Here is a 26,555-nt window from a genome sequence, read left to right as displayed (position 1 = left end):
GCTCGGACCTCCTCCAGGGAAGAGCACACAGAGACCGAGCCTTGACATCGATCACGAAATCTGCGGTTCACAAAGCCCTGAGGACCCAGATGTGCCTGGCTCGACCTTGTGACATCGCGCTCGGGGTGACACGACGAGGTCCGAGCGGCTTCCGCTGTCATTGTTCAAGCTGGAAGAATGCTTTCGGCTTGTCTGCTGCTTTTCGGGGCACGCTCGTGATCACATGCGCCGGTGACCTTGGTTCGTTGGTTCCTTGTCGACAACATCATCACGGACCCTTGACCCAAGTCTGGTTCACGTCGGGTGGCTGTGATGCTTCTGTTGAATTCACGCTCGCTTTTGGAACCTGTCGAGCAGCGGCTCCGGTGACTTGAACCCTGTTGATGAGCGACTGAGTTGCTGGTAGGACCCTTGTTCGCTGACGGCGGCTTGTATCATTACGATGTTCTGTAGATGGCCTTGGACCCGATGTCGTTTGAGATTTTCAAGGCTTGTGGAGAAATGTGAGCATCCAAATTTTTCCGTGCGACATCACGGGCGTTCTGAGCAGTGCCGTAAATCATAAGAAAGGTCTCGAACGTCTCGAACGCCGATCCATACATGGTTGGAGACGCTGCAGCCCGCATACTTGACCGCGATGCAGCGGAAGCAATCGCAAGTTCTGCTTGATGATTGGAGCATACCGCTGCTGATGCAGTACAGTCGACCCGTCCCGGTGCTATCGGAAGAATCGCCAGCACCGTTTCCTTCAATGGCATTTGTTCAAGGAAAATTCCGGAGCCAACATGCGTGCGGAAGGGGATCCGGAAGCGCTCGCCAAGTCATCTGTGTGCCTTTAGCGGTCCTCCGCCTTTGCCTTCGCATGCTAACAGCTCGCGTGACTCTTCCAGACACCTACAGGATGGCAGACGAGACCGTCATGGCGTCCGTAGTGGCGAAGACGTGTGTGGTCCGATTTGAGATTCCAGGTCACACCCGAAAGACACACCCCCCGCACACTGCATAGCGTCTGATCGTTCGACAGTCCCTTTCAGATCCTTCGCAACTGCTGGAGTCGTGACACACGTCGAGCCCGAGACGATCAACGTTGATAACATCGTGGCAAAACACCAGGATCGAACCATTTGCAAAACGTGCAAGCGGCTCGCGGTGCAGCAGAGAGAAAGGGCAGGGATCGGATTTGCAACAAACAAGACGCAAATCGGAGATTCAAAGCCAAGAAGTGCTTCCAGGCCTGGCCCTTATTTCCTCGAGTTTTCGATAACGCGCCAAACTCCGCTGCCACGCCCACGTCCACGCCCACGCGCAAACGAGGATGAGTTCGTCCGCAAGGCTCTGCGGAGCCCGAAAATCCTTCACAGAAAGCTCTGCCACTGCCTCGGATGGGAAAGGCTGGACAAACGGACTCTGTTTTCTGTTTCACCTCACCATGTCCGCTCGCTTGTGACGCAGCAGTACTATACCCTTCGTGCTTGACATCTGGCAGAGAGACACCGGCAAGTCAATATGCAGCCCCGATATGCAAAGAGAGCGGTTTTAGCCTTGCCCTGATTCAGCGTGCACATGCTTGTTTGGATGTCAGGTGTGGTCGAATCCAAGGCAAGGCCTCTGTACGTTCATCCCGTTGAGCGATCTTCTCGGGCAGTCGGTGACATGCTCCGAACCCGACATGTGCTCATTGTTTGCCGACTCTCCAGGTGTGATGATAGAAAGAGATCCACACGATGCCATGCCATGCTATGCTATGCAATGCAATTCGCCAAGGATCAAGACTTTTGTCGCCCGTAGAGTAGAAATTCGGCTGCATAAAGGACGTGCAGAGGGGGGAACAAACAAAGGGGTCATCAACAAACAATATGTGATCGTCGGTCTGTGACAATATCACGTCGTTTGATCAGACACCGACAGCGAGACGCGTCTATCGAGAACTGCGCGTGATTCGACCCTAACCCACATCCTGCCTCTGCTCTCCTATCTCGCCACAGTGAAAAGTCGGTGGTCTTTCGCTGACGGGAACGGACGCCGGTCGATTGATCGCGTGTTCGGACTCGCTCGTGCCGCACCCGATACATCGGCAAACAGAAGTACATCGGCACAACGTTTTGTGTCTCAGAATTTCGCTGCCTTGATTTTGCCTCTGGATTCTTCTGAGGCCCCAAAACATGTCGAGACAAAAATGGGGGTTCGGCCAAAATATTCAAACGCCGCCAGCTCGCGATCGGCGCCTCGACGATCCCGTGTGATCTTTTGATGGCCACGTTCGACCATCGCTTCTCAACCAAATCGATCCCCCATACACACGGAGAGACCTGGATGGTTGCATCTCGACAAGCTGAGGATCAACATTTCCTCATTATCGCTGAAGGCAGATGGCAACCCCAATCGCGATTGCACGCGGCAAAGCCCGCACGCCGAAATTACCCAAGCGGCCGAGAGAATTGAAACGGAGTCCTCTATGAATGTAAGATCGCACAAACTACCTTGTCATGCTCATCGCAGAAAGAATGGCAATCTCCCAAACAGGAAGGCCATGCAGTAGCTCGGCTAAGAAAAGAAACGATCTCGCGTGTGACGAGACGAGGTCGGCTAGTGAGAGCGAGAAGATGTACATACGCTTTCCTCCTCCGGGGACGATGTGAACCTCTACATCGGACAAGAAGGACCCAAAATAGGCCCTTGCGTCGGCTGCCGCCGCATGACGAGGCTACTCTAGTGCTGGCCAATGCAAGCATCCACACCCCACGAAGAGCTCGGAGAGTTGGGAGTCTCAGATCGCAATCCTTGCAGGACGACCAGGATTGGTCCGACCACAGCTCCGACACACCCCTTACACTGGAAAGCCGAACGAAGCATGTCAACGCCGTACGTCGGCGTTTGAGCTCCGCCATTGGCAGCAGCACTGTTGTCCACGCCCTTGTGCAGGTTGCCTGTTGCTCTCTAAAACGAGAGATGGGCTCCGTGTCCCTCGTCCCCTCACATTGGGTCCCCACATGGAGACACATCTTTCCCTTCTTCCTCTGCCAAGTGGAACCGGAGGGGTAACGAGCCGGTTGCAATTCACTCGAGTCTGAAACGTTGGTGGCTCTCGAGCGACAGGCAGAACAACGCGTGTTGCATGCATCGGCAACTCCTCTGCCACAACGACTCGTATCGTCAACATCGTCTCTGTCGAAGCATCTAGTGTCGGCTGAACCGTGGCTCGTGTGCATCACAAAGCTGGCGTGCACCGCCCAAGCGTGGACCTCATGCATGACCAAACGGTGTGTCAATAGGGACGTTCGGTTTTTTTGCTCGACGAACGAATCTTTCTAGTCCGACTCGTGCTTACTTGGCTTCCGTCGACGTGTGTTTGGTTTCATCCGTCGGTGAGACCTGTTCGACCGAATCTCGCTCCCGCAGGCCTGGTTCACGCTTGGCTGTCTCTAACCCCTGACACAACGGCGGAAACTTCGAGGTTTAAAATCAATCAAATTCAAATTCACTCAGCCGACTTCAATTCAAAACGAATTTTGGGAGCTGCACTTGACGCCCATAGCGCCCTTACCCGCGGAATTCGACTCCGATTGTCAGACGCCTGCGATTTAGAGTCTGCAGGAATGGTAGTCGTCGTCCTGCAAGGGAGGAGGGACAATAACAGTCAATTGGGATTCACCGTCCAGTCTTGGAACCCTGCCGTCCGGTGCAACGGGCCCCTTTTTTCCACAGAAAACCTGCCGTTGCAGCAGGCAACTTCCCCATTCTCTCTCTTCTCAATTTCGTCACGAATGTTGACCTCTGTGATTCTGCACCCCGAAGAAATTTGAGACTCGGTTCGAGCTAAGCTTTGTCGAAATTTTCAGCCTTCCCTGATCCCCTCTGGGCGATATTTGCTCGGGAACTGGTACAGATCTTTCTTTCTGTCGCCTTTGTCAGCAGCAAAGTTTGATCTTGCTTCGGTAGCTATCGCCACACTTTTTCTAGCCTTGTGGCGTCCTTTGCCCCTTGCACGAAAGGGTTACACAGGCTGTCTGAGCGGTCGGGCCCTTGTTGACCTGTTTGCGTGAATGCCTGCGTGCGGGTGGTGCGACGGAACAAGAGAAGGCGAAAGAGAGAGTGGGAGTGTGTGTGTATGTGACTCTGCTCGGGCCATTGCCTCTCTTGGCCCTCGTCTCGCCTCGCCTCGCTTCGAACACTTTCGAGTCGAAGCGAGGACCTGGATGTGGCCCTCGTCCCCGTCGGGCCAAGCCCGACCGGTGTCGTTTGTCTCTCTGCCCTTTGACCTCCTGATGACTGCGACCGAGGCCTGTGCTGTAGGAAGTCTCTCGCCTTGGTCGCTCTTCCGACACCCAAGAAATCGCCGCCACCCGCAAACTTGCCGTTCGTTCTCTTTCCTTGCGAGATTCCAACATGGGTGGAGTGTATGCGTGCAGTGCGTGCGTGTGGTGCGTGTCTCGCACGCTGCACCCCGTGGCCCGTTGCCGGTAGCGATTCCTTCGCTCCCCTTTTCTGCAGTGCCGTTCCGCCACCTGCCTTCTTTAGATGAGGCCTAGCCTGGCTTGGTGTCCGAAAACCTTAACGCTTGGCTTGCACACGTCGTCTGCCTGCCAACAGCCCCTGGTGCATCGATACCGTTGCTCTGCCTCTGGCTAACGAATTCTGAACCGTACAAGCCGAACCTCGTTCTACTTTGCCCGTCCTGCCGCCGCAACCTAAGCGCGTCCTCTGCCTGGCCTGCCGTGAGCCGTGGTCCGAGTCGTCGCTCGAGCTTGGTTGGCATATATCCTTCCACCCTTTCCTCTTCGATCCCATCATCGTCCTCTACCTTCTTCCTTGCCATCCCACTCCCCCGTCGACACCATCTTCTCGTCCCTCCAGGCGCCGATCACTATCGTCACGCATCCATTCGCGCTACGATTGCCACCCGCCAACTTCATAGACCGGCGAGCGTGTAGTTCCCTCTCTTCAACATCCTCGACAATAGCAGCATAAACTTAGATTATCCACGTTAGGTTCAGCCTCGAAACGTGCTTCCTACTCGTCACGGTTCATCAAGAAGCGCCCCTTGACACTTCCGTCCGCCTTCATCTCCCATCCCCGACGAGCGATCCATCAGGACCAGTCACCCCCACCTCCGACTAGACCTCACATACGTTGCAACCGCCATTCCACCACTTTTTTCTCTGCTCCCTTCCTCTCGCAACCTCCTTCTTCAGCAAGAAATCGTCTATCTTCTTAACGACACCTGTCGGACTCGACTTTGCAGCGCATCGTCAATTCGCATCACCAACGTAAATGTGCACGTCGGTCCAGATCATTCCATCGCAACTTTGATCATCGTCTAGCCGACCCCTCCTCGAGTCGACCTTCGTCAACATGGCTGCCACCGTTGCTTCCGCATACAATGCTGCCGCTCACGGCTACCAGTCCAAGATGACCACCGAGTCGAAGCACTCTGCCTCATCGAGCAAGTCCTCTTCACGATCCGCATCACGATCGGAGCAGCAGGATCGATTCTACGGCTACCGAGGTGAGTTGCTGTTCAGGCTTGGCGCGCCCTTTCTCTCCATTCTCTCCGCTGACACCGCCTCCCCCATCTTCTCGCCCTCGTCTCTTCGTCGCCGCAGAACCCTCTGAGCTCTGCGAAAGGTTCATCCTGTACCTCTTTGCTTGTCCTCTCGACTCCACCTCGGCATCAGCATCGCTCCCCGCCACTTCCAATGGCAACCCTGCTCCTCGTCTCTCAGAGTTCATCGCTTACGCCTTGTACAGGACTCGACTCCCCGAGGCCGTCACCTTCCAGGCGCTGTACTTGCTCTTGCGTCTCAAGATTCGCTTCCCCGCAGCACGCGGCTCGTCCGGTCACCGCCTCTTTATCTCTGCCCTCATGATTGCCAGCAAGAGCAGTTGCGACGACACCTACTCCAACAAGAGCTGGGCCATCGTCGGTCAAGGCCTCTTCAGCCTCCGCGAGATCAACCAGATGGAGCGCGAGCTGTTTGGCTACCTCGGCTACAAGGTCAATGTCTCACCCGATGACCTTGAGATGTTCACATATGAGCTCGAGCAGGACGTCGATGGAGGTCGCATCGACCTCGTCGTTCGCAAGATTCTCGAGCTCATGTCTCGTCGCACCAGCGTCGACGTGGATTCGCACGACGCGCCTCGCGAACGATGCGAGAGCGTCTCGAGCATCAAGTCGTCGGCACCTCCTACACCTGCGCTCGAGTCGTCCGGCTTCTCGTCGCCATCGATCGACTCGCACGCCGGCCCTCACCGCGTCCCGTCGGGCCGACACTCGAGGCAGTCGAGCGTCTCGCACTCGTTCAGCACCCGCGCCAGCATCTCATCTGCCTCGACCGGTCACATCCCTGCCAGCACTTCGATGCCATCCTCTGCTCCCATGGTCAAGAGCACCAGCCACCGTCAGGAGAGGAGCGCCACCGCACCGAGCTTCATCCACCCTTTCATCAACTCTGCGCGCGAGAGGTGTCGCCCCTACTCGACGCCTGCTCACAGTCTGCCGCTCTCGTCGTCGTCGTCGTCTTCGGCAGCGGCAGCATACTACTCGAACTCTCCTGCCGCATCCATCTCTTCGTCGTCGGTGTGCTCGTCGTACGCTCATTCGAGCGCCATGTCTGCGACACCTTCGCCGTACGCTTCTCGCTCCATCATGAGCGGTCGAACGACTCCGGATACTCCGCCCTCGGACCTCGACATGACGCATTTCGAGGAGTCTCGCTACTATGCTGTTGATCCCAAGATCGATCTCAGCCCCACTTCCACGGTTGCGTACAAGCTTCCTCAACATCAGCAGCAGGCTAGCTTCAACGGCGCCGCTGCCGATCCCTATCTTCACCCTTACAGCTGGAGATCGTAACAAAAGTCCCTTTTTTGCATTCAGCATCGTATTCGCATCACGCAGCTTCCCTCCCCTCAAAAGCAATCCCCTGATATCTGGTTCGGCCTCGACAACGAGATGCTCCGGTCCAGATGAACAAAAGACACTCTTTAGAACTTCCGCTTAGCATGACGTCGTTCCCCCTTCACTGCATTTCACACGCTTCACATGGGCTGTGTGAAGACTTTGTCTTCCTTTTAGATACCCGCTTTTCCTCTCTTGGCACGTTGACACAAGATGCAATTCTAGGTTTCCTATCGCATTCGTATCGAATAACAATTTGGACATAAAGATTGACCGACTTTTCGACAGTGACGTATGGATGAGAGGATGCGGGAAGCGGCGGTGAGACTTATAGAGGTGGGAGCGGGAAGGACGGGACCGGTTGAGTTGGGGCGAATCAGCTTAAGGGCCCGGTTTCACTTTCTTTTTCTTTTTCGCGCTGTGGAACGCGGCTGAGACTGAAATGAATTTTTGGGTGATTCTTCTGGGATCCGAATAGACCTCCGCGCTGCAGAGGAAAAGAGTTGACCGTGTCTACGAAGGAAAGGAGGGAGGTGTGTGGCGCGATGACCGTCGTGTGTGCTGCCGGAGGGAGGGGTTGCGGTGATACACCGTCCGAAGTGCAGCACACCTTGTATCTCGGCTCCCTAGGTGCCGATATTTAAGCTCAGCCCCCAGAATTAGTTTCGCAGTCGTGTGCCGAAAATTGAGCGCAATCTTAGCCACTAGAGGGATCGGCCTAGAAGCGTTTTTGGAGGAAGTTAGTGCTTCTTGGCAGAAAGTACGAGGAAGACATCTTTGAGCGCTGAAAGCAAGAGACGCTATGCAAAGACCACCAAAAAACCTGGTATTGCTACACAAACGAAGAAAAGGGAAAGACAACATGGAACATTTTTCTGTGGACGGTTTTCATGCCCCTCGGATTCACGTTGCAAGGGGGGAGGGAAAAGCGGAAAGGCTTGTTGGAAGGATCCCTTGCTTTAGATCCAACGACGCCACGACAACGGATCTTCGGAGCTGTGACATAGATGCAGGTGCGCTTCCAAGGGGGAGCGTTGCACAGACTGCAAGCTCGGTGAGCAGCGCCGACGGGTGGTCGCGAGGCAACCAAGGGCCTTGACAACGCGGGGTCGAAAGAGAATTCGTGGCTTGACAACGCTAAACCTTCTTTTTTTAGGGCTGCAACGTGCAGTTAGAGCTTTTCAAAGCCCGCCCCGCCGCATACCAAGATTTCGCCTATACGCCACCAGATCTGTGTAGCGCCGCAACATTGTGTAAAAAAGGAATCTGATCGGGGGATTGGATCGAGATCGGAAACCACGAGGCGGGTTTTGCTTCCCATTCGGCACTGTTGGACACACAAAGGGAAGCAGTTCATGAAACACCACCCTCTGGCTCCCTTTGTCTTCCGTGTGCGCGAGTCCCCTTTGTACGCTCACATCTCCGATGCCCTTTGTGCTTTCGCTTCACACGCTCTTCCGTTAACAAAGCTCTTATCACAAAGGAAGCATGCAGGACAATCGGAATGACAGAAGACAATTTCGGACATGCCTTGTCCCGGCGTTTCTTGCAAAGGCGAACAGTGGCAAGCATGTGCAGTATGCTTCTGCGCTTGCATCTTGGGTGTGGATGCGATACCATCGTCGATCGAGCTCACCATTGCACATATTGCTACTGACCCTGATCGTCGAGAGCATTTCCTTCGTTCCGCTTCAAATCGTCTGTTCTGGCATCATCTCTCCACCACCCCTTCTGCGAACAGCGTCAACACCACCATCATAGCTGGGCGACAAATTCAATCGGAGCATCACCATGTCTTCGGGCAAGCTGAATCCAGCTATGAGCAGCAAGACATGTCCATCCGCAGCCAAGCCACTTACCAAGCCCTCACTTCGACTCCTCTTCGCATTCCTCACACTTCACGATGTCCTTCTGCTGCTGCTACCCGCAGTACTTTGCTCCATCGTGGTCGGAATGGTCCCCACGATCATGTCGAAAGTCATCGGCAAAGCGTTCGACGCATTTGCCTCCTACAATCCGACTTCTCTGCCTTCCACATCCATCCCCTCCTCAGCGAATCGTCACTTCCTCTCTCGCATCCTGAACACCGTTTACGCGCTCCTCGCCCTCTCAGCCATCATCTTCATCATCAGCACACTCTCTGTCTCCATATGGATCTGTCTCGGAGAACGTACCGCTTCGCGCATCCGACGTTCGGTATTCTCCAGCATCATGGGCAAGAAAATGTCGTGGTACGACACCGGCATGTCACTTTCTTCTTCCGCGGGTGACGACGAGGTGGAGATCTCACCGGCAGGGTTGATGACAAAGTTCGCCAGGGAGAGCGACGATGTCCGGGTGGCAATTTCGAGGGAGGTGGGGATGATCGTGCAGAGTCTGACGACAGCAGTGGCGAGTCTGGTGCTGGCAATGTGGACCAGTTGGAGTCTGACGCTGGTGATCCTCTCGTCGATTCCGGTGATATTGGTGCTGACGGTGGTGACCGAGGTAGCTGCTGCTCCGTGGATGCAGAAGGAGAGGATGAGTACGAGTCAAGCGACGTCGATGGTGGAGAGGGTAGTGGAGGCGATCAACACGGTGAAGGCGTTCAACGCTCAGAAGAAGGAGGCGAGTAGGTTCGAGGGGGAGTTGAGGAACGGGTGCAAATCGTACAGGAGACTGTTGGTTTGGTGGGCGGCGAGGTACGGTGTCACGGGAGGCTTGGTCTTTGCGACGTTTGTGCAGGGCTTTTGGTTCGGGAGCCATTTGGTGGCCAAGGGGAGATTGACACCGGGACAGGTGATGACGGTGTTCATGGCGAGCTTGCTGGTCAGCTCGACGTTGAATGAGATCGTTCAGGCGTTGACGTATTTGGATAAGGGCAAGGTCGGAGCCGCCAACTTGATCAATCTGATCAGTTCGTCGGATGTCACACCACCTTCGGCGGACAGGAGTTCGCACAGAGCCGAATCGGTACGGTCGTCAGCTTACACGGAAGGCAAGACCACTGCGACGAGCGCGGTTTTTCCCAACTCACCCACCAGTCCGAACTCGGCTTCCCACCTCGACGTGCTCGAGTACGATCCTCGACGGGCCAAAGCCGTACCCATGTCGATCGAAGATATCCCCGCCACCCCATCGCCCGGCGTCTTCAGTCCGGACAGGTTCACCTACCGAACAGCGCCCCTCATCGCCTCCCCGACTCGCTTCGCCAAACGTTCCGTGCAAGGAATGCGTCGTATCGCCCCACCCACATGTCAAGGCGAAATCCACTTCCGCTCCGTCAGCTTCAGCTACCCCTCCCGACCCTCGACCCTTGTCCTCGATCGAGTCGACCTCTACTTTGCTCCCTCCGAGACCACCTACGTTGTGGGCGGCAGCGGTAGCGGTAAAAGCACCATCGCCCAACTCCTCCTGCGACTCTACGAACCGACCTCGGGTCACATCCAGATCGACGATCAAACCATCGAATTTCTCGACCCGCACTGGTGTCGCCAACACATCGCTTCCGTCAGCCAGGATCCGATGATTTTCGACATGAACGTTCACGACAACGTCGCTCTCGGTCTCGCCAACACTTGCGACACTCCCACCTCCCCGGATACCGGCGTACCTCTCGTCGCACGATCCGACATCGAATCAGCGTGTCGCCTTGCACTTCTCCATGAGTTTGTGCGCGATCTTCCCGAAGGTTACGAGACCGCGTTGGGCTCGAAAGCGACGGCATTGTCGGGAGGTCAGAAGCAGAGGTTGGCGATCGCAAGGGCGAAGTTGAGGGATCCGTCGATCTTGATCTTGGACGAAGCGACGAGCGCTTTGGACCCGACGACGAGACATTTGGTGCATGAGGCGATCAAGGCGTGGAGAAGGGGAAAGACTACGATTCTCATTACGCACGATTTGTCGCAGATCGAAGGCGAGGACTTTTTGTATTTGTTGGATGGTGGGAGGGTGGTGCAGCAGGGGTATAGGTGCGATTTGGAGGGGAGGGAGGGGCTGTTTAGGTCGATGTCGTTGCAGCAGAAGCGAGGCGCGGGCGAAGGAGAACCACGAGAAGTTGTGGAGGAAGTCGAGGAGATGGAGCAGGGTGGTAGGATCGAGCAGTCGACCGATGAGACGTATCCTTGTCGACATAGAATCAAGTATCAATCGATGCTCGGATGGGGGGAACGCGATCGAAGCATCTTATCGGAGCACCTATCCCTGATCATCTCGCAGAAGCTCGATGGCGCTCCTTCTCACCTCAAGCCGCTAAGACTGGCGGAAAGGCAAGCGATGAACAGCTACTTTGAGGAAGCCGAAGCGTTGAGAGCTACCGGTTCGAGCGCTAGCGATCGACGTGCACGCAATGCCACTGTCCAACGCAGAAAGTGGGACGCTGCTTCGCTCGACAACGTTTCGACCACTGCGACACACTTCAAGCCTTCCTCGCACGCTTTCGAGGACTCCGACGGAGCTCCGAGCAAGCCGCCCACAGTGCGACAAATATGGTCCATCCTCTGGCGTACCATTCCCAGCCGAGCACTTTTCCTCGTCGCCATCTGCCTCTGCGTCATTTCCGGTACTCTCACCCCTATCTTTTCCTACCTTCTCGCCCAGCTCTTGTCCACCATGGGTCAACCTCACTCCGAAGCTATCGTCCTCAAATGGAGCCTGCTCGTGCTTCTGACCGCCCTTCTCGAAGGAATCTTTTCCTTCACGCGCTACCTCTTCATGGAACTGCTTGCCGACGAATGGCTCTTTCGACTCCGGTCCCGCTCCTACGCCTCCATCCTCTCACAAGACCGATGGTTCTTCGACTCTCGCACCAACTCCGCCGCCCGCCTCTGCCAGAGCCTCATCAAGGACGCCGAAGACGCCCGAAACCTCGTCGGTCAGATCATCGGTCAACTCGCCCTGATCACCTCCATGATCACGCTCGCCCTCATCTGGTCCCTCGTCCTAGGCTGGAAGCTCACCCTCGCAGGGATCGCCTTCGCTCCCGTTTTCATCCTCGTCACCCTCCTCCAGTCCCGCATCATCGCTCACTACGAAGCTCGAAACAAGCTGAAGCGCGAGCTTGTGTCGGAAAAGTTCCACGCCATGATCCTGCACTCGAGAGCGATCCGTTCGATGGGTCTCGAATCCGTATTCGACGCAATGTATCAGGCTGCGGTGGATGAGGCGCAGAGGTGTGGGATGAGGAGTTCGGTGTTTTCCGGGTTTGGACATGGAATGAGCGACGCACTGACGTATGTGGCGGAAGCGTTGATCTTCTACGTCGGTGCGAGGCTGATGATCGAAGGAGAGTATGGGTTTCAGAAGATGATGGAGGTTTTCAATCTGATCATCTTTGCGGTGACTTTTGCCGCTCAGATGTTGACGTTTCTACCTGGGTTCAGCAAGTGCGTCAAAGCGCTGGTTGACTTGGATCGTCTGTTGAAGCTAGAGGAATCGGCGAGGAGGGAAGAGGAGGGTGAATTGAAGGGGAATATCCGGGGTGCGATCGAGTTCAAAGACGTTGCTTTCGCGTACGACTCTCGAGCGGACGTCAAAGTTCTGGACAAGGTGTCGTTCACGATCAACCCGGGAGAATGCGTCGCCATCGTCGGTGGATCCGGATGCGGCAAAAGCACCATAGCTGCCCTCCTCCAACGCCTGTACGAACCATCTTCCGGAACCATCTGCATCGACACCCATCCCATCTCTTCCCTCTCCACACCTCACCTCCGCGAACACCTCAGCATCGTCTCTCAAACTCCCACGCTCTTCTCCCTATCCATCGCCGAAAACATCGCCTACGGTTCGAACTCCAAGATCTATGACGAGGCACCCAACTCCTCCCCGCTCAACGACGCAGAACTACAACTCGTCGAATCCGCCGCTCGCTCCGCCAACGCCCACTCATTCATCACCTCGCTCCCCTCGGGCTACTCGACCAACGTCGGCGGCGGATCGAGCTGCAAATTCTCAGGAGGTCAGGCGCAGCGCATCGCCATCGCTCGTGCACTCATGCGCATCCGTGCACCGATCCTCATCCTCGACGAATGCACGTCCGCTCTCGACGTACAGAACCAACACTTGATCGTCGAGACCTTGATGGGCAAGAACGCAGAGGCGAGGAAGAGACGTATGACGACGTTGGTGATCACGCACAATGTGGATATGATGAGGAAGTGCGAGAGGATTCTGGTGCTGAAGCAAGGCAGGGTCGTGGAGGAGGGCAGCTGGGATAGGCTGGTGAGCATGCCGGGTGGATACTTTGCTTCGCTGACCAGGGGCGGAGAGTGGACTGGATAGAGCAGGTAGGGTCTTCGTCTTCCTACTGTCACTTCTTTTCTGATATGCAACGGATGTTTGTCTACCGCCTGTGGTATTGTGCCCATTGCTTTCTGTATTGTTTCGGATCGATCCGGCCGTTCCCATTCACCCCCACTCGTCACACTGCGGTCGATCCGATAAATGATGATGCTAATATTGCAATTGCTTAAATTCGCTAATCCTCCTCCTCCTCCGGATCGCGCGTAGTCTGACTCGACGCGGATCTCGACCGCGGGTCGAAGTTGGCCCCCTCAACACGTCTCTGGATTGTCCTGTTGACCTTGCGTTCGATCTTGTCTGCTTCGTCGAGCTTCTTTGCCCTGACCTTCAAGCCCTCCTCTCCAGCCTTTGACAGCACACCGATGATCAATTCCACGCTGCGGATCGAGTCATCGTTTGCCGGGATCGGGTAGGTAACAGACCTGGGATCTACGTCCGAGTCCGTGATAGCGATGGTCGGGATGTTCGCCTGTGTAGCCTCCCGGATTGCAAACGAGTTCTCCACCGGGTTGAGCACGATCACAAGATCGGGCTGGAGTGTCTGCGAGGCCAATCGGTTCGTGTTTGCGGAACCAGAAGGGTCGAGATCTTCCATCGACTTGAGAATCGCCGAAGCAAGCAGCTTGGGTGCGTTGGTGATCACACCGGGCATCCATCGTTCAGCAGTGACGTGGAATCCATTGTCACCGAGACGCTTGGTCGCCGCAAGCACAGCTGCCTGCTGTCCAGGTCGAGTGCCAACGAACAAGATGACTCCATCGCGCTCCGCCACAGCCTTGACTACCGAAGCGGCCCTCCGCAGAGCAGGCAGCGTCGCACGTTCGAGGTCAAAGATGGCTACGCCGTGACGCTGACCGTAGATGTAAGGCTGGTTGGCTGCTTTGAGAGATGAGAGAGAGTGACCGACTTGTGCGGTAGATGCGACGAGGTGGCTGAGGGTGAGCTTGTGTGCGTCGATGGGGTTGAGTCGGGCTTTGTGCGGTCGAAAGGAAGTGGAGCGGGTCTGGGTGCTGCCGAGGTCGGATAGTTGGTTCATGACGGTGCGCCTGAGGCGACGCTTTTCGAGTGCGTCATCGTGAGTGTCACTTTCGATAGATTGAGAAGAGGCGGTCACTGCTTCTGCAGCGGCAGTGACAGCAGCCGTGGCATCGCCTTCAAGCGGGGAAGGTTGCTGCTGAACGCCGCTGGAGACCCCGCGAGCAAGAACGGTGGAGCGGGGCAGGGCTGCCTTGGGGCCAACAGCACTCCTCATGAAGCTGCCGAGGGTCATCCTCGATGTGGTAGCGATAGGGCTCGCCATCCTTCGGCTTGGAACCGGTCGTGCAAGCTCGAGGTGGAGAAGGTATGGACGATCGAGAAGAGCGTCGAGCGATCAGATCAAGCTGAGCTGTGGTTCGGAGAGTGTAAGCGTGTGAATGTGGCAGAGTGCCAACTTTTTCGTGAGACACTTTCTTCTCAGACCAACGCAATGGCGCCTCTCGGAACCGTCACGCGCATCGGGTAAGTTTTGTCGCACGAAACAAGGACCCTTGTTCTGGCCAGGTCTTGTTGCTAGTCAGTGCCGCAGCCACTCGAGTCCGAATACAAAAATGGATCGGCTGATTGACAAGCAATTTCATTTTCCTGGTCGTATCGAATACAAAGTGTCGAGAGTTGAAATAAGAGGCCAGCAGACGGCGAAATTTTGTGGATTTGCAGCGTACCATTCGCCATTTCTTCTGAAAATTTTCTCGCATGCATGCACACAGCAAGGGCTCTAGAGTCATTTCTTCTGATGCCAAACTCGAGAAGAACTGAACTTGCTCGCTTGCCAGGGCAGGCGATCAGTCAGTCTCTTTTCTCCCACAGCTCAGCGCGACAAGAAGAATTGGGACGAGCGAAGAAAAAAACTTGTCTGTCTGGCCCGTTCGAAGTCAGGTTGTGTGCCACCAAGTCAGTGCGAGACAGGAAGGCAGGCTTGGCCTTGACACAGCAAGCAAATTTGCAGTGCGTTGAGTAGCCATGGACCGATTCTGCTCTGCACAGCTGAGAGCCAGGCGGCGAGCAAGCCAGGTTTTCCTGAGGCTTGGTCGCCATCACCTTTCCTCTCTCTCCATCACCCATTTCTCCCCCTCACCACCCCCCAAAAAAACTTCGTCAATATGTCCAGCGAGGTTCCCGCTACCCCCGTCGACGAGACCGTCTACCAGGGCGCCATCGGTATCGACCTTGGTACCACCTACTCTTGTGTCGGTTGGTGGGTCAACGAGCGTGTCGAGATCATCGCCAACGACCAGGGCAACCGCACCACCCCTTCCTACGTCGCTTTCACCGAGAGCGAGCGTCTCATCGGTGATGCCGCCAAGAACCAGGCCGCCATGAACCCCAGGCAGACCGTGTTCGACGCCAAGCGTCTCATCGGTCGCCGATACGACGACCCTGACGTCAAGAAGGACATGCAGCACTGGCCCTTCACCGTCATTGACAAGGACGGCTCCCCCTTCATCGAGGTCACCTACCTCGGCGAGAAGAAGCAGTTCTCTCCCCAGGAGATCTCCTCCATGGTCCTCACCAAGATGAAGGAGATCGCCGAGGCCAAGATTGGCAAGGAGGTCAAGAAGGCTGTCATCACCGTCCCCGCTTACTTCAACGACTCGCAGCGTCTCGCCACCAAGGATGCTGGTATGTATTTCACTTTGTCACCTCTCGACGACTCCACATCGACATCCGCCGCTGCTGCCCATTTTGATCTGCAAAGGAAGAGGAAAAGGAAGCTGGAAAGGAGTTCCGAATGCACCCCGGGATGGACGGGAACACGATTGCGCAGCGATGATACAAATTTATTCCATGCTAATTCCGAGGCTCTCCAGCGTTGCGGAAGCAAATTTTTTTACTAAGAACGGCTAGCTGAGCGCATTTCGTCATCAGCAAGTTAAAGTCGTCCACCAAAGCGGCACGGGACAGGGACGTCGGACACGATGGCGGGCCTCCAGTAGCGAGGATCTATCCAGCAGCAGCATCACATCAGCACCAGCGGCAGATCCGACGTAGAGACTCGCTAATCTTCAACACCTCCAAGAGCCATTGTCACTGACCCACCTCCTTCCGTTCCGCTTCTGCATCGCGTCCTCCGCACTGAACAGGTTCCATCGCCGGTCTCGATGTTCTCCGTATCATCAACGAGCCCACCGCTGCTGCCATCGCCTACGGTCTCGACTCCAAGTCGTCCACTGAGAAGAACGTCCTTATCTACGATCTTGGTGGAGGAACTTTCGATGTTTCGCTCCTCAACATCACTGGTGGTGTCTTCGCCGTCAAGGCCACCGCTGGTGACACCCACCTTGGTGGTGAGGACTTCGACAACGCCCTCCTTGACCACTTCAAGAAGGAATTCGAGCGCAAGAACAAGCTCGACATCTCCGAAGACCCGCGTGCCATCCGCCGTCTGCGATCGGCCTGTGAGCGTGCCAAGCGCACTCTTTCGTCGGTCACCCAGACCACCGTCGAGGTCGACTCGCTCTTCCAGGGTGTCGACTTCCAGGCCAACATCACCCGTGCCCGTTTCGAGGAGATCAACGCCGCCGCCTTCAAGGGCACCATCGACCCCGTCGCCAAGGTGCTCAAGGACTCCAAGATCCCCGCTGACAAGGTTGACGACATTGTGCTTGTCGGTGGTTCCACCCGTATCCCCAAGATCCAGTCGCTCATCTCCGAGTTCTTCGGTGGCCGTCAGCTCAACAAGTCGATCAACCCCGACGAGGCTGTCGCCTACGGTGCCGCCGTCCAGGCCGCCGTTCTCACCAACCAGACCAGCGACAAGACCGCCGACCTGCTCCTTCTCGATGTCGCCCCTCTTTCGCTCGGTGTTGCCATGCAGGGTGACGTGTTCGGTGTCGTTGTTCCCCGTAACACCCCCATCCCATGCAACAAGACGCGAGTCTTCACCACCGTCGAGGACAACCAGACCCAGGTCACCTTCCCCGTTTACGAGGGTGAGCGAACTCAGTGCAAGGACAACCGTCTCCTTGGTGAGTTCGAGCTGACTGGTATCCCCCCTCAGCCCCGTGGCCAGGCCGAGCTCTTGACCACCTTCGAGATCGACGCCAACGGTCTGCTCAAGGTCTCTGCCCAGGAGAAGATCACCGGCCGCAAGGCCAACATCACCATCACCAACTCGGTCGGCCGTTTGAGCTCCAACGAGATTGAGCAGATGATCAAGGATGCCGAGACCTTCTCCAAGGCCGACAAGGACTTCACCGCCAAGCACGACGCCAAGAACGACCTCGAGGCTTACGTTCACTCGGTCGAGGAGACCATCTCGAGTCCCGCCGCCAACCTCAAGCGCCCCGCCAAGATCCAGATCGAGCAGGAGCTCACCAAGGCTCTCGAGATCCTCGAGGTGCAGGACGCTTCGGCCGACGAGTACCGTCGTGCTTCGCTGCGCCTCAAGCGCTCCATGCAGAAGGCTTTCGGTGGTCGTTAAGCAGCAACAGCAGCAGCAGTCTCTGCTTTTGTCTTGATCGGTCGTCGATGCATTGTCACCTCATCTCGCACGCTTCTTGAGTGCGCAGCCCTAAACCCCAAAAAAGGAACTCTCGAGGATCGTCAACGGCTGTTACAGTCGTGGCGATCCGTGCTCACCAGATTCCCTATCCATCCATCCGACTCATGTACGCATATTCCACTTTTTCTGCAATATCTTTTCCCGTTCTATGTCCTTGAGATCAGTGGGTTTGTCTGTATTGAGTAGGTGGGCTGAGTTTGACCGAGCTGTGATCAAACCGCCTAGTCTTGATGCGGCGAGTTGTGTGACTGCACTGTCGGATCAAGCGACTTCGGCTGATCCGACAGCCAGAGCAAGAGTTGCAAAGATAGAAAACGTGGACAGCGCGTGAGACATGACTTTGGCATCGATGCAGTTCCACTCCAATTCCAAACGGACGAGGACAGCACTACGGGATTGCCGAGTCGTTCCCGAGCGAGGGTTCGCAAGCGGATGCGATCACATTGCAAGCGTGCCGCATCAGAATCGACATCGGTTTCAGTGCTGGGACGATCGGCTTTCCCTGGTTTTGTCTCGTTACGGATCAAGATAAAGAGAGTGGAGAAGTGTGGCTTCAAAAATATCTCTTTCGCCCTCGATCCTTCGCAGTAGGCTCGCCGCGGCTTGTCTTGGCTCGTCAGCCGAGATCACATGATCGCGTAGCTTCTCAACGAGACTCATCTGGACTCGTCTATCAGATTGGCAAACAAGCTCGCACCAACGCCCCGCCGTATCGGAATACGGTACGATGGCAAACAGAAGAGATGCGAAACAGGTGGCGTGAAGGAGCAAGCCAAGACAAAGCGGCTGACAATTCTTGGACGCTTCCGTCGAACACGCTTCGAATTGACGCCAAAGCTAAGCCATAGTCGATTTGATCAGGCTGTGGGACCGCTCCCAATCAGATGTGAAGGTGAGCGAACTACGGTCGGAAGGCCAGGCGCCGGAGAGGGTGACGTTCCGCATTGCACTGTGGCCGCCACTAATTGCGTACAAAAGGAAGAAAGAAGCTTCTTACGGTCTTGGCCGACTAGATCGCGCCAAGAGTCGAGACGGACGCTTTGGTCTCCGACAAGCTCGCTCTGTCGATCGGCGGTCTCGTGAATCGCTTCACAACGTCTCGCATCGGCGAAGAGTGACAGATGTGACGGCCATTTCGCGATGCAGCTGTTGATGCGTAAGAGCAGGAAGCAACTCACATTCCGCGTCTGAAAGCCATCTTCCTTCTCGCTCATTTGTCAAAGCAACGCGCACAATTTGACGTGACGAGTTTTTCCTCCCGCGGGCTCAGAGTACGGACGCGTGCTGCATTCCACATTCCAGGCTCCTATAAGCCACTTGCTTGGGTCGAGCCGCTTCGACTCGAAACCTCGGTTGGCCAGTGTCCCGATGTCACGTCAGAACCAGCCTGCGGTACAGACATTTCCTTTCTCGCCCCGGCCGGACGTATTTTGACGCTGCTTGCTTGCTTCATCGATTCTGCCGTTACCACGCCTGTGGAGCGTGTAGCTGCCGTCATTCGGCCGCGACCTTCGCACGCGACTGAATACCCAAAGGAAGATCACTGGTTCGGATGTGAGCCAGACAGCAACTGAAGCTCTTTGTGGGGTGCCGGTCTCGAGAACAGCAAGGAGAGAGGCATTTGGAATGACAACGGGCAATTGCAATGCTGCGCGTCGGCTGTGCTGCAGTAGGTGGTGGAATTGAAAAAGTGGATCTCGACGTGTGGGGTGCACAGCTGTCAAACAAAGATCAAAGGATTTGGACGTAGGAATTTAGTCTGCATTCCGCTGATGTGGTTCCGCTCCGCACCCTCGGCTCTTCCCTAGCGCGTCCCAATCCTTTGGAAAGCTCCGACTTTGAGGACAAACTCCCAGCCGCAAACAAGACCGTACCAGACACGACCACTAAACTGCTCGCCTGGCTGACGGGCTTTTGGTGCGCTTCTGCAATCCGAACCACGCACATTTCCGCTTGTCAGTCCCGTGTCTGTCACTTGCTCCGCCTCACCTTTACAGTGCTCTCTCGTCGCCTCGACTGCAGCTGGCTGTCTGCACCTAACTCGAGCGGTCTTTCGTCGTCCCCGCATCGTTGGATGTCAAATCCCTCATGCCAGTCCTGCATCAACCTTCGGCGCTCTGCTGGACATCGCCATCTCTAGTGCGAGAAATTGCTCCCCGTAGAGCTCGTCAATACCTGCATCTCACCTCCTTCGATGCAAACCTATCCAAACGCAGCCACGTTATGCGTTTCTGCGTGCCAGTCTCGACATTGTTTGAGACAGACGCAATAGGTCAATGTCAGCTGTTCGACATTTCCAAGCCACCTGCATATTCACTGGCTCTTGTGGCCTTCTTCCGCCGTGGTCTATGCAGATCATGCGCCATGATCAGCGCTGTCGATCATGGTTTGATACTTCTGTCCCCTGCACCAAGTTGTATGCGGCAAGAGCTTATTCTGCACGCTTCGGTTGCGTCCCGCCCTATGGCTGCTCACGACTTGCCTCTCTGAAAGCGTTCTCCTTCTTGCGCCTAGCATTCTTCGGTACTTCGCCTCTGTCATGATTACATCGGCGAATTGTGCGTTGCACCGCTCCCCACGACGCATCTCGAGCTCGATCGATGCTGCATGTCCAAACGCCACAATCATGCATACAAGATATGCACAGATGCGGTTCTTTTTGACATGAGCCTTTGGTCCGCTCTCGTCCACAGAGTGTCCAACAGGCCTCAATGTGCCCATTCGATTCGGCTGCTGCTCTAAGGAGTTGCAGACTCAGGTCCCTTTCGCCCATCGACTTATGACGGCCGCGAGTCCAGTGAAGCTGACAATGTTCTGTATTGATGGTTTCCTTTTCGTTCCAATGCAGAGGGCTCGGCAGGAGCAAAGCGGTAGTTACGAGCGGTCTCGCAGCTTGCTGAAGAGACCCCAGATGATCCGACGAGAACACAGCCTTGGCACCTGGTGCAGAGGCCGCTCCGCTCACCGGACATATCTCAATGGACCATTCCTATGGTGCTTAACGAAGATCGCCCGGGCTGCATACTTGTGTCATCCCAACCAAAGACGTCACCAGTCTCGCTTCCCGTCTTTTGCACGCATCCTTCTGTACATTGGACTGCGCCTTCCCGTCGGCCTCATTTCCGCGATGCACCCGCCTGCTCGTTTGGAATCTCCTGCACATCCTTCCCTCTGTGAGCTGCAGCCCTTCCTCTCAATGCGTTGACTCTTCCGTCGTCTCTCTCTCTCTCTCTCTTCGTATCGCTGACGCCGATCTTGGCTGCCTCTAACATGCCAGTGAGAGTCCTCATCCAACGTGGCTTGTCTTAGGCGAGCTGCTTTCTGCACCTCAGATGCGATGCCCGGATGTATTGATCGCCGCTTCTGCCTCGCACAAAGGTCCACGACTTGTCAAAACAACTTTCTCTATTCTCGGTACCTGACGTTGTTTTGACACAGTCATCGTCTATACAGGCTTGCGAGGGGGGGCAGAACAAGGCTACATTGCTCTCGATGTCCATTCCAGTTCCGGACACCTCGCGTATTGATCTCGCCATACCAGGTATATATAAATCTCTCTCACTTCGACGACATCAGCGTTGATCCCTCAAGCTAGTTTCTCCCTACCTCTCGACCCTGTCCCTGCTGCTGCTGCCCCCTCTCCCCTTTGCTGCTCCCCCTTCCCCACCAAACAATCCCTTTACCGCCTTTCGGCTTCTAACTCTCGTCCACACAAACCTGCCCTAATCCAGCCTTTCAATCGGACCAAAGTATCCTTGTCGACAACAATGAAGTACCTTCAGTTCCTTGCTGCTGTGGCAGCTGTCTCTGCCTTCTCTGGCCCCGTCCTTGCCCATGAGGGTGTGGACAACACCAACCAGGTGCTCCCCGTTCAGCTCACTGGCGCTGCCCTCTCGCAGGTCGTTAACGGCCAGCACGCCGAGCGCTCCATCGGTCTCGACAACTCTGCCCAGTTTGTCCCCGCCGAGGGAACCATCGCTGCTCTCTCTGCCGCCCTGAACGGCCAGAAGGCTACCAAGCGATCCATCGGTGTCGACAACTCTGCCCAGTTTGTTCCTGTCGAGGGAACCATCGCTGCTCTCTCTGCCGCCCTGAACGGCCAGAAGGCTACCAAGCGATCCATCGGTGTCGACAACTCGTCGCAGTTCGTTCCTGTGGAGGCCACCATCGCCGCCCTCTCCCAGGTGCTCAACGAGCAGAAGGCGCTGAAGCGTGACAACATTGTCAAGAACAACAACCAGATCATCCCCATCGAGGCTACCCTCGCTGCCCTCTCCTCTGTTGCCAACGGTCAGAAGTCGGCCGCCAAGCGCGCCGTCGGCGTCGACAACTCGGCTCAGTTCGTCCCCGTCGAGGCTACCATCGCTGCGCTCTCGCAGGTTCTTAACGGCCAGAAGGCTACCAAGCGATCCATTGGTGTCGACAACTCGTCGCAGTTTGTCCCTGTCGAGGCCACCATTGCTGCTCTCTCCCAGGTGCTCAACGCTCAGAAGGCTGAGCGTTCCATTGATGTCAAGAACAGCGCTCAATTCGTTCCCATCGAGGCTACCATTGCTGCCCTCTCCGCTGTTGCCAACGGACAACACGCCACCAAGCGCGGTGAAGGCGTTGAGAACTCCAACCAGGTTCTTCCTATCCAGGCCACTGCTGCTCTCCTTTCCGAGGTCGGCAACCTGCAGAAAGTCCACGCTCGCAAGGCTCCCTCGCTCAACGAGGTTGACAACACCAACCAGGTGCTGCCCATCCAGGCCACTGCCGCCCTTCTCTCGGAGGTCGCCAACCTCCAGACCGCCTCCAAGCGCTGGGAGCACGAGCACAAGGTTGAGAACAACAACCAGGTGGTCCCTGTCCAGGGCACTCTCGCTGGTCTCTCTCAGGTGCTGAACGGCCAGACTGTCGAGAAGCGCAAGGCGCCCGAGTTCAAGAACTCGAACCAGGTGCTGCCCATCCAGGCTACCGCTGCTCTTCTTTCGGATGTCGAGAACATCCAGAAGGTCTCGCGTAAGGCTCCTGAGTTCCACAGTGTCGACAACACCAACCAGGTCCTTCCCATCCAGGCCACTGCTGCTCTTCTTTCGGATGTCGAGAACATCCAGAAGGTCTCGCGTAAGGCTCCTGAGTTCCACAGTGTCGACAACACCAACCAGGTCCTTCCCATCCAGGCCACTGCTGCCGCTCTGTCCCAGGTGATCAACAGCCAGAAGGCTACCAAGCGTCACGACAACGTCGTCGACAACACCAACCAGGTTCTTCCCATCGAGGCCACTCTTGCTGCTCTCTCCCAAGTTCTCAACAGCCAGAAGGCCGAGCGATCGATCGCCGTCGACAACAGCGCTCAGTTCCTTCCCATCGAGGCCACCATCGCCGCCCTCTCTCAAGTCGCGAACGGCCAGCACGCTACCAAGCGTGGTGAGGGCATTGACAACGACAACCAGGTGGTTCCTGTCCAGGCGGTGGCAGCTGCTCTGTCCCAGGTTGTTGGTGGACAGAAGTTGACCCGACGAGGTGAGATCGATTCTAAGAAAAACGTCAACCAAGTAGCACCTGCTCAAGCCACCCTTTCCGCCCTATCCGATATTGTCAACAGCGCGAACTCCCGCCGAGCGCTGGATGTAAAGCAATACGAATCCCTGCAGACCGCGATCGATGCCATTCAGAAGGTTTTGGACAAGACCAACACCGGAGACAAGACACACCACGTCGATGCCTTGACGGGAACCGCCGAACACTTTACGCACAAGAGGGACGGTGTTGATCCCGCTTCCCTGCTCAAAGGCGCTGCCAGCGGAATCTCTGTTCCTGTGGCCAACCAGGATCTGCTCAAGAACCTCGTCAAGCGTTACGCAGCGGAGGAGGACGAAGCCATGGCCAAGCGCACACCGTCGCTCGATGGTCGTGGTCAACGTCCCCGTCCTCGTACCTCTTCTTCGAGCGAGCACAACAACAACGGTCAGTGCTCCGTAGGCGAGGCCAAATGCTGCAGCCAAGTTATCAACGACGAAAGCAAGAAGAAAACTCTCGCAGGTCTTCTCGGCTTCAACAACTTGGCTGGAGACATCGGCCTCAACTGCCAGCAGATCCCCGTTCTCGGCGTTTCACTTCAAAGCATCTGCAAGGCCACCCCCGTATGCTGCACAAACGTTAGCCAAGATGGTCTTGTCAACATCGGATGCACTTCGATCCCCATCAACTAAAAATCTTTGGGGTAGTATTGCATTCGTATCATTGGCATAGGCTCATTCAGGGGCATAACTTTTCGCTTCGCATTCGGGGACAAACTGGTCTTTGTCTCTCTTTTCAAGGTCTTGGAAAAAATCACATCTTTTCGGTCAGGTCGTTCATACTAGCAGCAGCAGCAACATCATCATCATCATCCATCACACACTAGCGTCCAGACGAAAAGCTTTTCTCCTCCCAGGATCGTCTTTTTGTTCTTCTTCCCCCTCTCTCTCATGTTTCCACAAGCGTCGATTCCCCCACCGTCCAGTTCGATGTCAGACTTTCGACCTCCTATCCAGCTCTCAGCCTTTTTGGCGGTGAGAATTGGAAAGTGTTGAGGCAGTCGCATTGCATCTTGCTCTCGTGTTTATCCCTGATTTCTCTAATACACCGGTCTTTACGCTTTCATCGCCGTACGTTTGTGAATGAGACAATTGTGTCTAGGGTTAGGGTCAGGATCTTCACACACACGGTGACGACGTTCCGAACGATTATGAGCATCGCTCGTGATGTACCTTGCTGTTCAGTCATCTTGTCGCGTATTTCGCTTTTTTGGAATACATGGTACGCTGTTCTGATGTTCGGAGAAACTTGGGAGTCGTGCAAGCCGCGGTCGGGTCTTCGCGGGCCTGGAGCACCGGTTGATCATGTTTTGCGCCTACAGACCACGCAGATGTCGCTCGATCAGCTTGTCCGCATACTTGATCAGAGCAGAGAGCTCGACTAGCTCTCGTAGACCGAGACCAGAGGCTGTCTCTTGAAGCCTGTCAATGTCGATGCCAGGGAAGGAACGGCTGGTGACGACGTGATTCACCTGCTGTCGAGGCTGAAGCCGGTCATTGGCGGCAATGCTGGAAGCAGAGGCTTGCAGTTCCGACCTGGCCACAGCTGTGAATGTATGACCGAAGATTTGAACTGGCTGGACGTGATCTGAGTCGAAACGCGGACGCTTGCTGCGGCTTGATGATTGTTGTCCTTGCGCTGACGGCTGCTGCTGCACTCGAAGGAGCGATGCTTGTTGACGCTGCAAGTGACCGTGCGTTTGCTGCTGCGACAACGCCTGCTCTCGCTGCTGCTGTTGTGGTTGATTGAGCTGATGCTGGACTTCGACTTGCGGCTGCGACTGCTGTTCGCGATGAAGGCCGGAGACCGGAGAGTTGTTCGACCGGGCCGTTGAGGGTCCGGGTTGGCCAAGGTCCCGATCGGAAGGGTTGTTGATCGCAATGGAATGGTTGTGAACGTCGCTCGAGACACGAACTTTCCATCTTCCATCAGCGTCCATCTTGAGTCCGATCTGATACTTGCACAGAGGACGGGGCAGAAAGTTCCAATCTTGGGTACATTTCAGGTACGCAAAGTTCGCAGTACCGCGTGCTTCTCCTAATTTGAATCCGTTTTGCTCCGCCCAGCCACACAAAGCTCGCTTGGCTTCGTCCTTAGTGTTGTAAGGGACAGCAGATGGCTTGGTACCGGCAGAGAGGTCTCGTGGACGCTGTTTCGATGATCAGCGGGAGTTCGAACAGAAGGAGAAAGCAACCTGTCTCGAGACGCGTTCCTTCGCAAGCTACGCGCCGTGCCCCCGGGCTTCCAGGTAGGATCGTCACTGACGTTATCAGGGAGCTCTTCGTCAAAGTCAGGGCTGTTCCTTGCTTGTTCACTTGCTGCCGCCACGGTAGGACGGTCGGAGAGGAAGGGGGTGGTAGAACTTCGGGAGGAGAGACGCTCAACCATGCTTGACTTGATGGACGAACTGGCAGTACGTCTGTAGAGGGTGTGTGCCCCAAATGTTGATCCGAAAGGCAGGTATGAGACGGTCAAATTTGAGGCGCGCTCAGCTTGGAATGACCTTATATGCTTCTGCCCTTCAGCGCCAGAAGGCTCCTTTATCTGCGCAATGGACCAGTTCTGGTCAAGAAGAGAAGAAACGGACAGGCATCACAGCAGAGCCTACGGTTTTTTGAGCTGCTAGTTTAAGCTGATCAGGTTTGCGACACATTTGGCGACAGACGACGTTCTGGCCGCACCTCAGCTTGGATTCTGGTCGCAGCTCCACTTGGGTTCCGATAGGCATTCCGGGCGCTTCCCGAGCCTACACATCGTGGCTGTAGTAGGTGCAAATAAGCTTCGGGGCAGAGGGTTAGGGCAAAGTACTCAGCTTATTTGTGCGCGCAGGAGTGTCGAAGGCACAAGAACACTCAACATCCTTGCGATACGGGAGTTCCTTCTCGCCCAATAGCCCACAACCGAGGTTGCTTTCTTCGCAAACCGTTGGGTCTTCTTTAATTTAGCTCAGTCTCTGACAATTGGGTTCTCTGCGCCTCTTCTCTTGTCACTCTGGCCATAAAACCGTCTGCTTCAAACTTTCGAGCGCAGCCTCTTTCCTATCTCCCATCGCCTCTCGCCGTGCCCTCTTATGCTGCAAAGTCAAGCGATGGCAAGAGCACAAGAGTCACCGCGCACTCAATCACAAAGAGCTTGTTCGAGATGCTGAATTACAACAAGGACGATCACTTGATTCCTGAATGAGTCACGCTTCGTGCTCGCCCAAAAAGCATTTCTCTGAGGCGTGCCAAATATAACCTTGACCAGATGTAGCTGTCTACCTGCAGATCG

At 55.7% G+C, this 26,555-nt stretch overlaps 10 protein-coding genes across 10 annotated transcripts; 5 read left to right on the top strand and 5 right to left on the bottom strand.

Annotated features, from left to right (window-relative positions):
* Positions 1-637: 637 nt before the first annotated feature.
* PHSY_003614 (hypothetical protein) lies at positions 638-1,006 on the top strand (the record flags this gene model as incomplete). Its single annotated transcript, XM_012334232.1, has 1 exon — positions 638-1,006. One exon carries the CDS (start codon positions 638-640, stop codon positions 1,004-1,006), a length of 369 nt encoding a protein of 122 aa, XP_012189622.1.
* Positions 1,007-2,709: 1,703 nt separating this feature from the next.
* Positions 2,710-4,816, bottom strand: PHSY_003613 (hypothetical protein; the record flags this gene model as incomplete). The annotated part of the gene is made up of 3 exons (XM_012334231.1): positions 2,710-2,937; positions 3,545-3,611; positions 4,656-4,816. 3 exons carry the CDS (start codon positions 4,814-4,816, stop codon positions 2,710-2,712), a joined length of 456 nt encoding a protein of 151 aa, XP_012189621.1.
* A 536-nt stretch (positions 4,817-5,352) lies between these two features.
* Positions 5,353-6,856, top strand: PHSY_003612 (hypothetical protein; the record flags this gene model as incomplete). The annotated part of the gene is made up of 2 exons (XM_012334230.1): positions 5,353-5,506; positions 5,604-6,856. The coding sequence occupies 2 exons, from the start codon at positions 5,353-5,355 to the stop codon at positions 6,854-6,856; spliced, it is 1,407 nt and encodes a 468-aa protein (XP_012189620.1).
* Positions 6,857-8,692: 1,836 nt separating this feature from the next.
* PHSY_003611 (leptomycin B resistance protein pmd1) lies at positions 8,693-13,159 on the top strand (the record flags this gene model as incomplete). Its single annotated transcript, XM_012334229.1, has 1 exon — positions 8,693-13,159. One exon carries the CDS (start codon positions 8,693-8,695, stop codon positions 13,157-13,159), a length of 4,467 nt encoding a protein of 1,488 aa, XP_012189619.1.
* A 196-nt stretch (positions 13,160-13,355) lies between these two features.
* PHSY_003610 (likely mitochondrial ribosomal protein) lies at positions 13,356-14,480 on the bottom strand (the record flags this gene model as incomplete). Its single annotated transcript, XM_012334228.1, has 1 exon — positions 13,356-14,480. The coding sequence occupies one exon, from the start codon at positions 14,478-14,480 to the stop codon at positions 13,356-13,358; it is 1,125 nt and encodes a 374-aa protein (XP_012189618.1).
* Positions 14,481-15,321: 841 nt separating this feature from the next.
* On the top strand, positions 15,322-17,642 carry PHSY_003609 (hypothetical protein; the record flags this gene model as incomplete). The annotated part of the gene is made up of 2 exons (XM_012334227.1): positions 15,322-15,841; positions 16,303-17,642. 2 exons carry the CDS (start codon positions 15,322-15,324, stop codon positions 17,640-17,642), a joined length of 1,860 nt encoding a protein of 619 aa, XP_012189617.1.
* Positions 17,643-20,078: 2,436 nt separating this feature from the next.
* Positions 20,079-20,444, bottom strand: PHSY_003608 (hypothetical protein; the record flags this gene model as incomplete). The annotated part of the gene is made up of 1 exon (XM_012334226.1): positions 20,079-20,444. One exon carries the CDS (start codon positions 20,442-20,444, stop codon positions 20,079-20,081), a length of 366 nt encoding a protein of 121 aa, XP_012189616.1.
* Positions 20,445-20,500: 56 nt separating this feature from the next.
* Positions 20,501-21,223, bottom strand: PHSY_003607 (hypothetical protein; the record flags this gene model as incomplete). The annotated part of the gene is made up of 2 exons (XM_012334225.1): positions 20,501-20,619; positions 21,142-21,223. 2 exons carry the CDS (start codon positions 21,221-21,223, stop codon positions 20,501-20,503), a joined length of 201 nt encoding a protein of 66 aa, XP_012189615.1.
* Positions 21,224-21,490: 267 nt separating this feature from the next.
* PHSY_003606 (hydrophobin) lies at positions 21,491-23,917 on the top strand (the record flags this gene model as incomplete). Its single annotated transcript, XM_012334224.1, has 1 exon — positions 21,491-23,917. One exon carries the CDS (start codon positions 21,491-21,493, stop codon positions 23,915-23,917), a length of 2,427 nt encoding a protein of 808 aa, XP_012189614.1.
* A 683-nt stretch (positions 23,918-24,600) lies between these two features.
* PHSY_003605 (hypothetical protein) lies at positions 24,601-26,013 on the bottom strand (the record flags this gene model as incomplete). The annotated part of the gene is made up of 3 exons (XM_012334223.1): positions 24,601-25,434; positions 25,551-25,704; positions 25,967-26,013. 3 exons carry the CDS (start codon positions 26,011-26,013, stop codon positions 24,601-24,603), a joined length of 1,035 nt encoding a protein of 344 aa, XP_012189613.1.
* Between the last annotated feature and the right edge of the window lie 542 nt (positions 26,014-26,555).

The sequence above is a fragment of the Pseudozyma hubeiensis genome, assembly GCF_000403515.1.
Source record: "Pseudozyma hubeiensis SY62 DNA, scaffold: PHS37, whole genome shotgun sequence".
Classification (NCBI taxonomy): Eukaryota; Fungi; Basidiomycota; class Ustilaginomycetes; order Ustilaginales; family Ustilaginaceae; genus Pseudozyma; species Pseudozyma hubeiensis.
The sequence above is the reverse complement of the archived record's forward strand: the minus strand, read 5'-3'. Positions and strand labels throughout refer to the sequence as shown.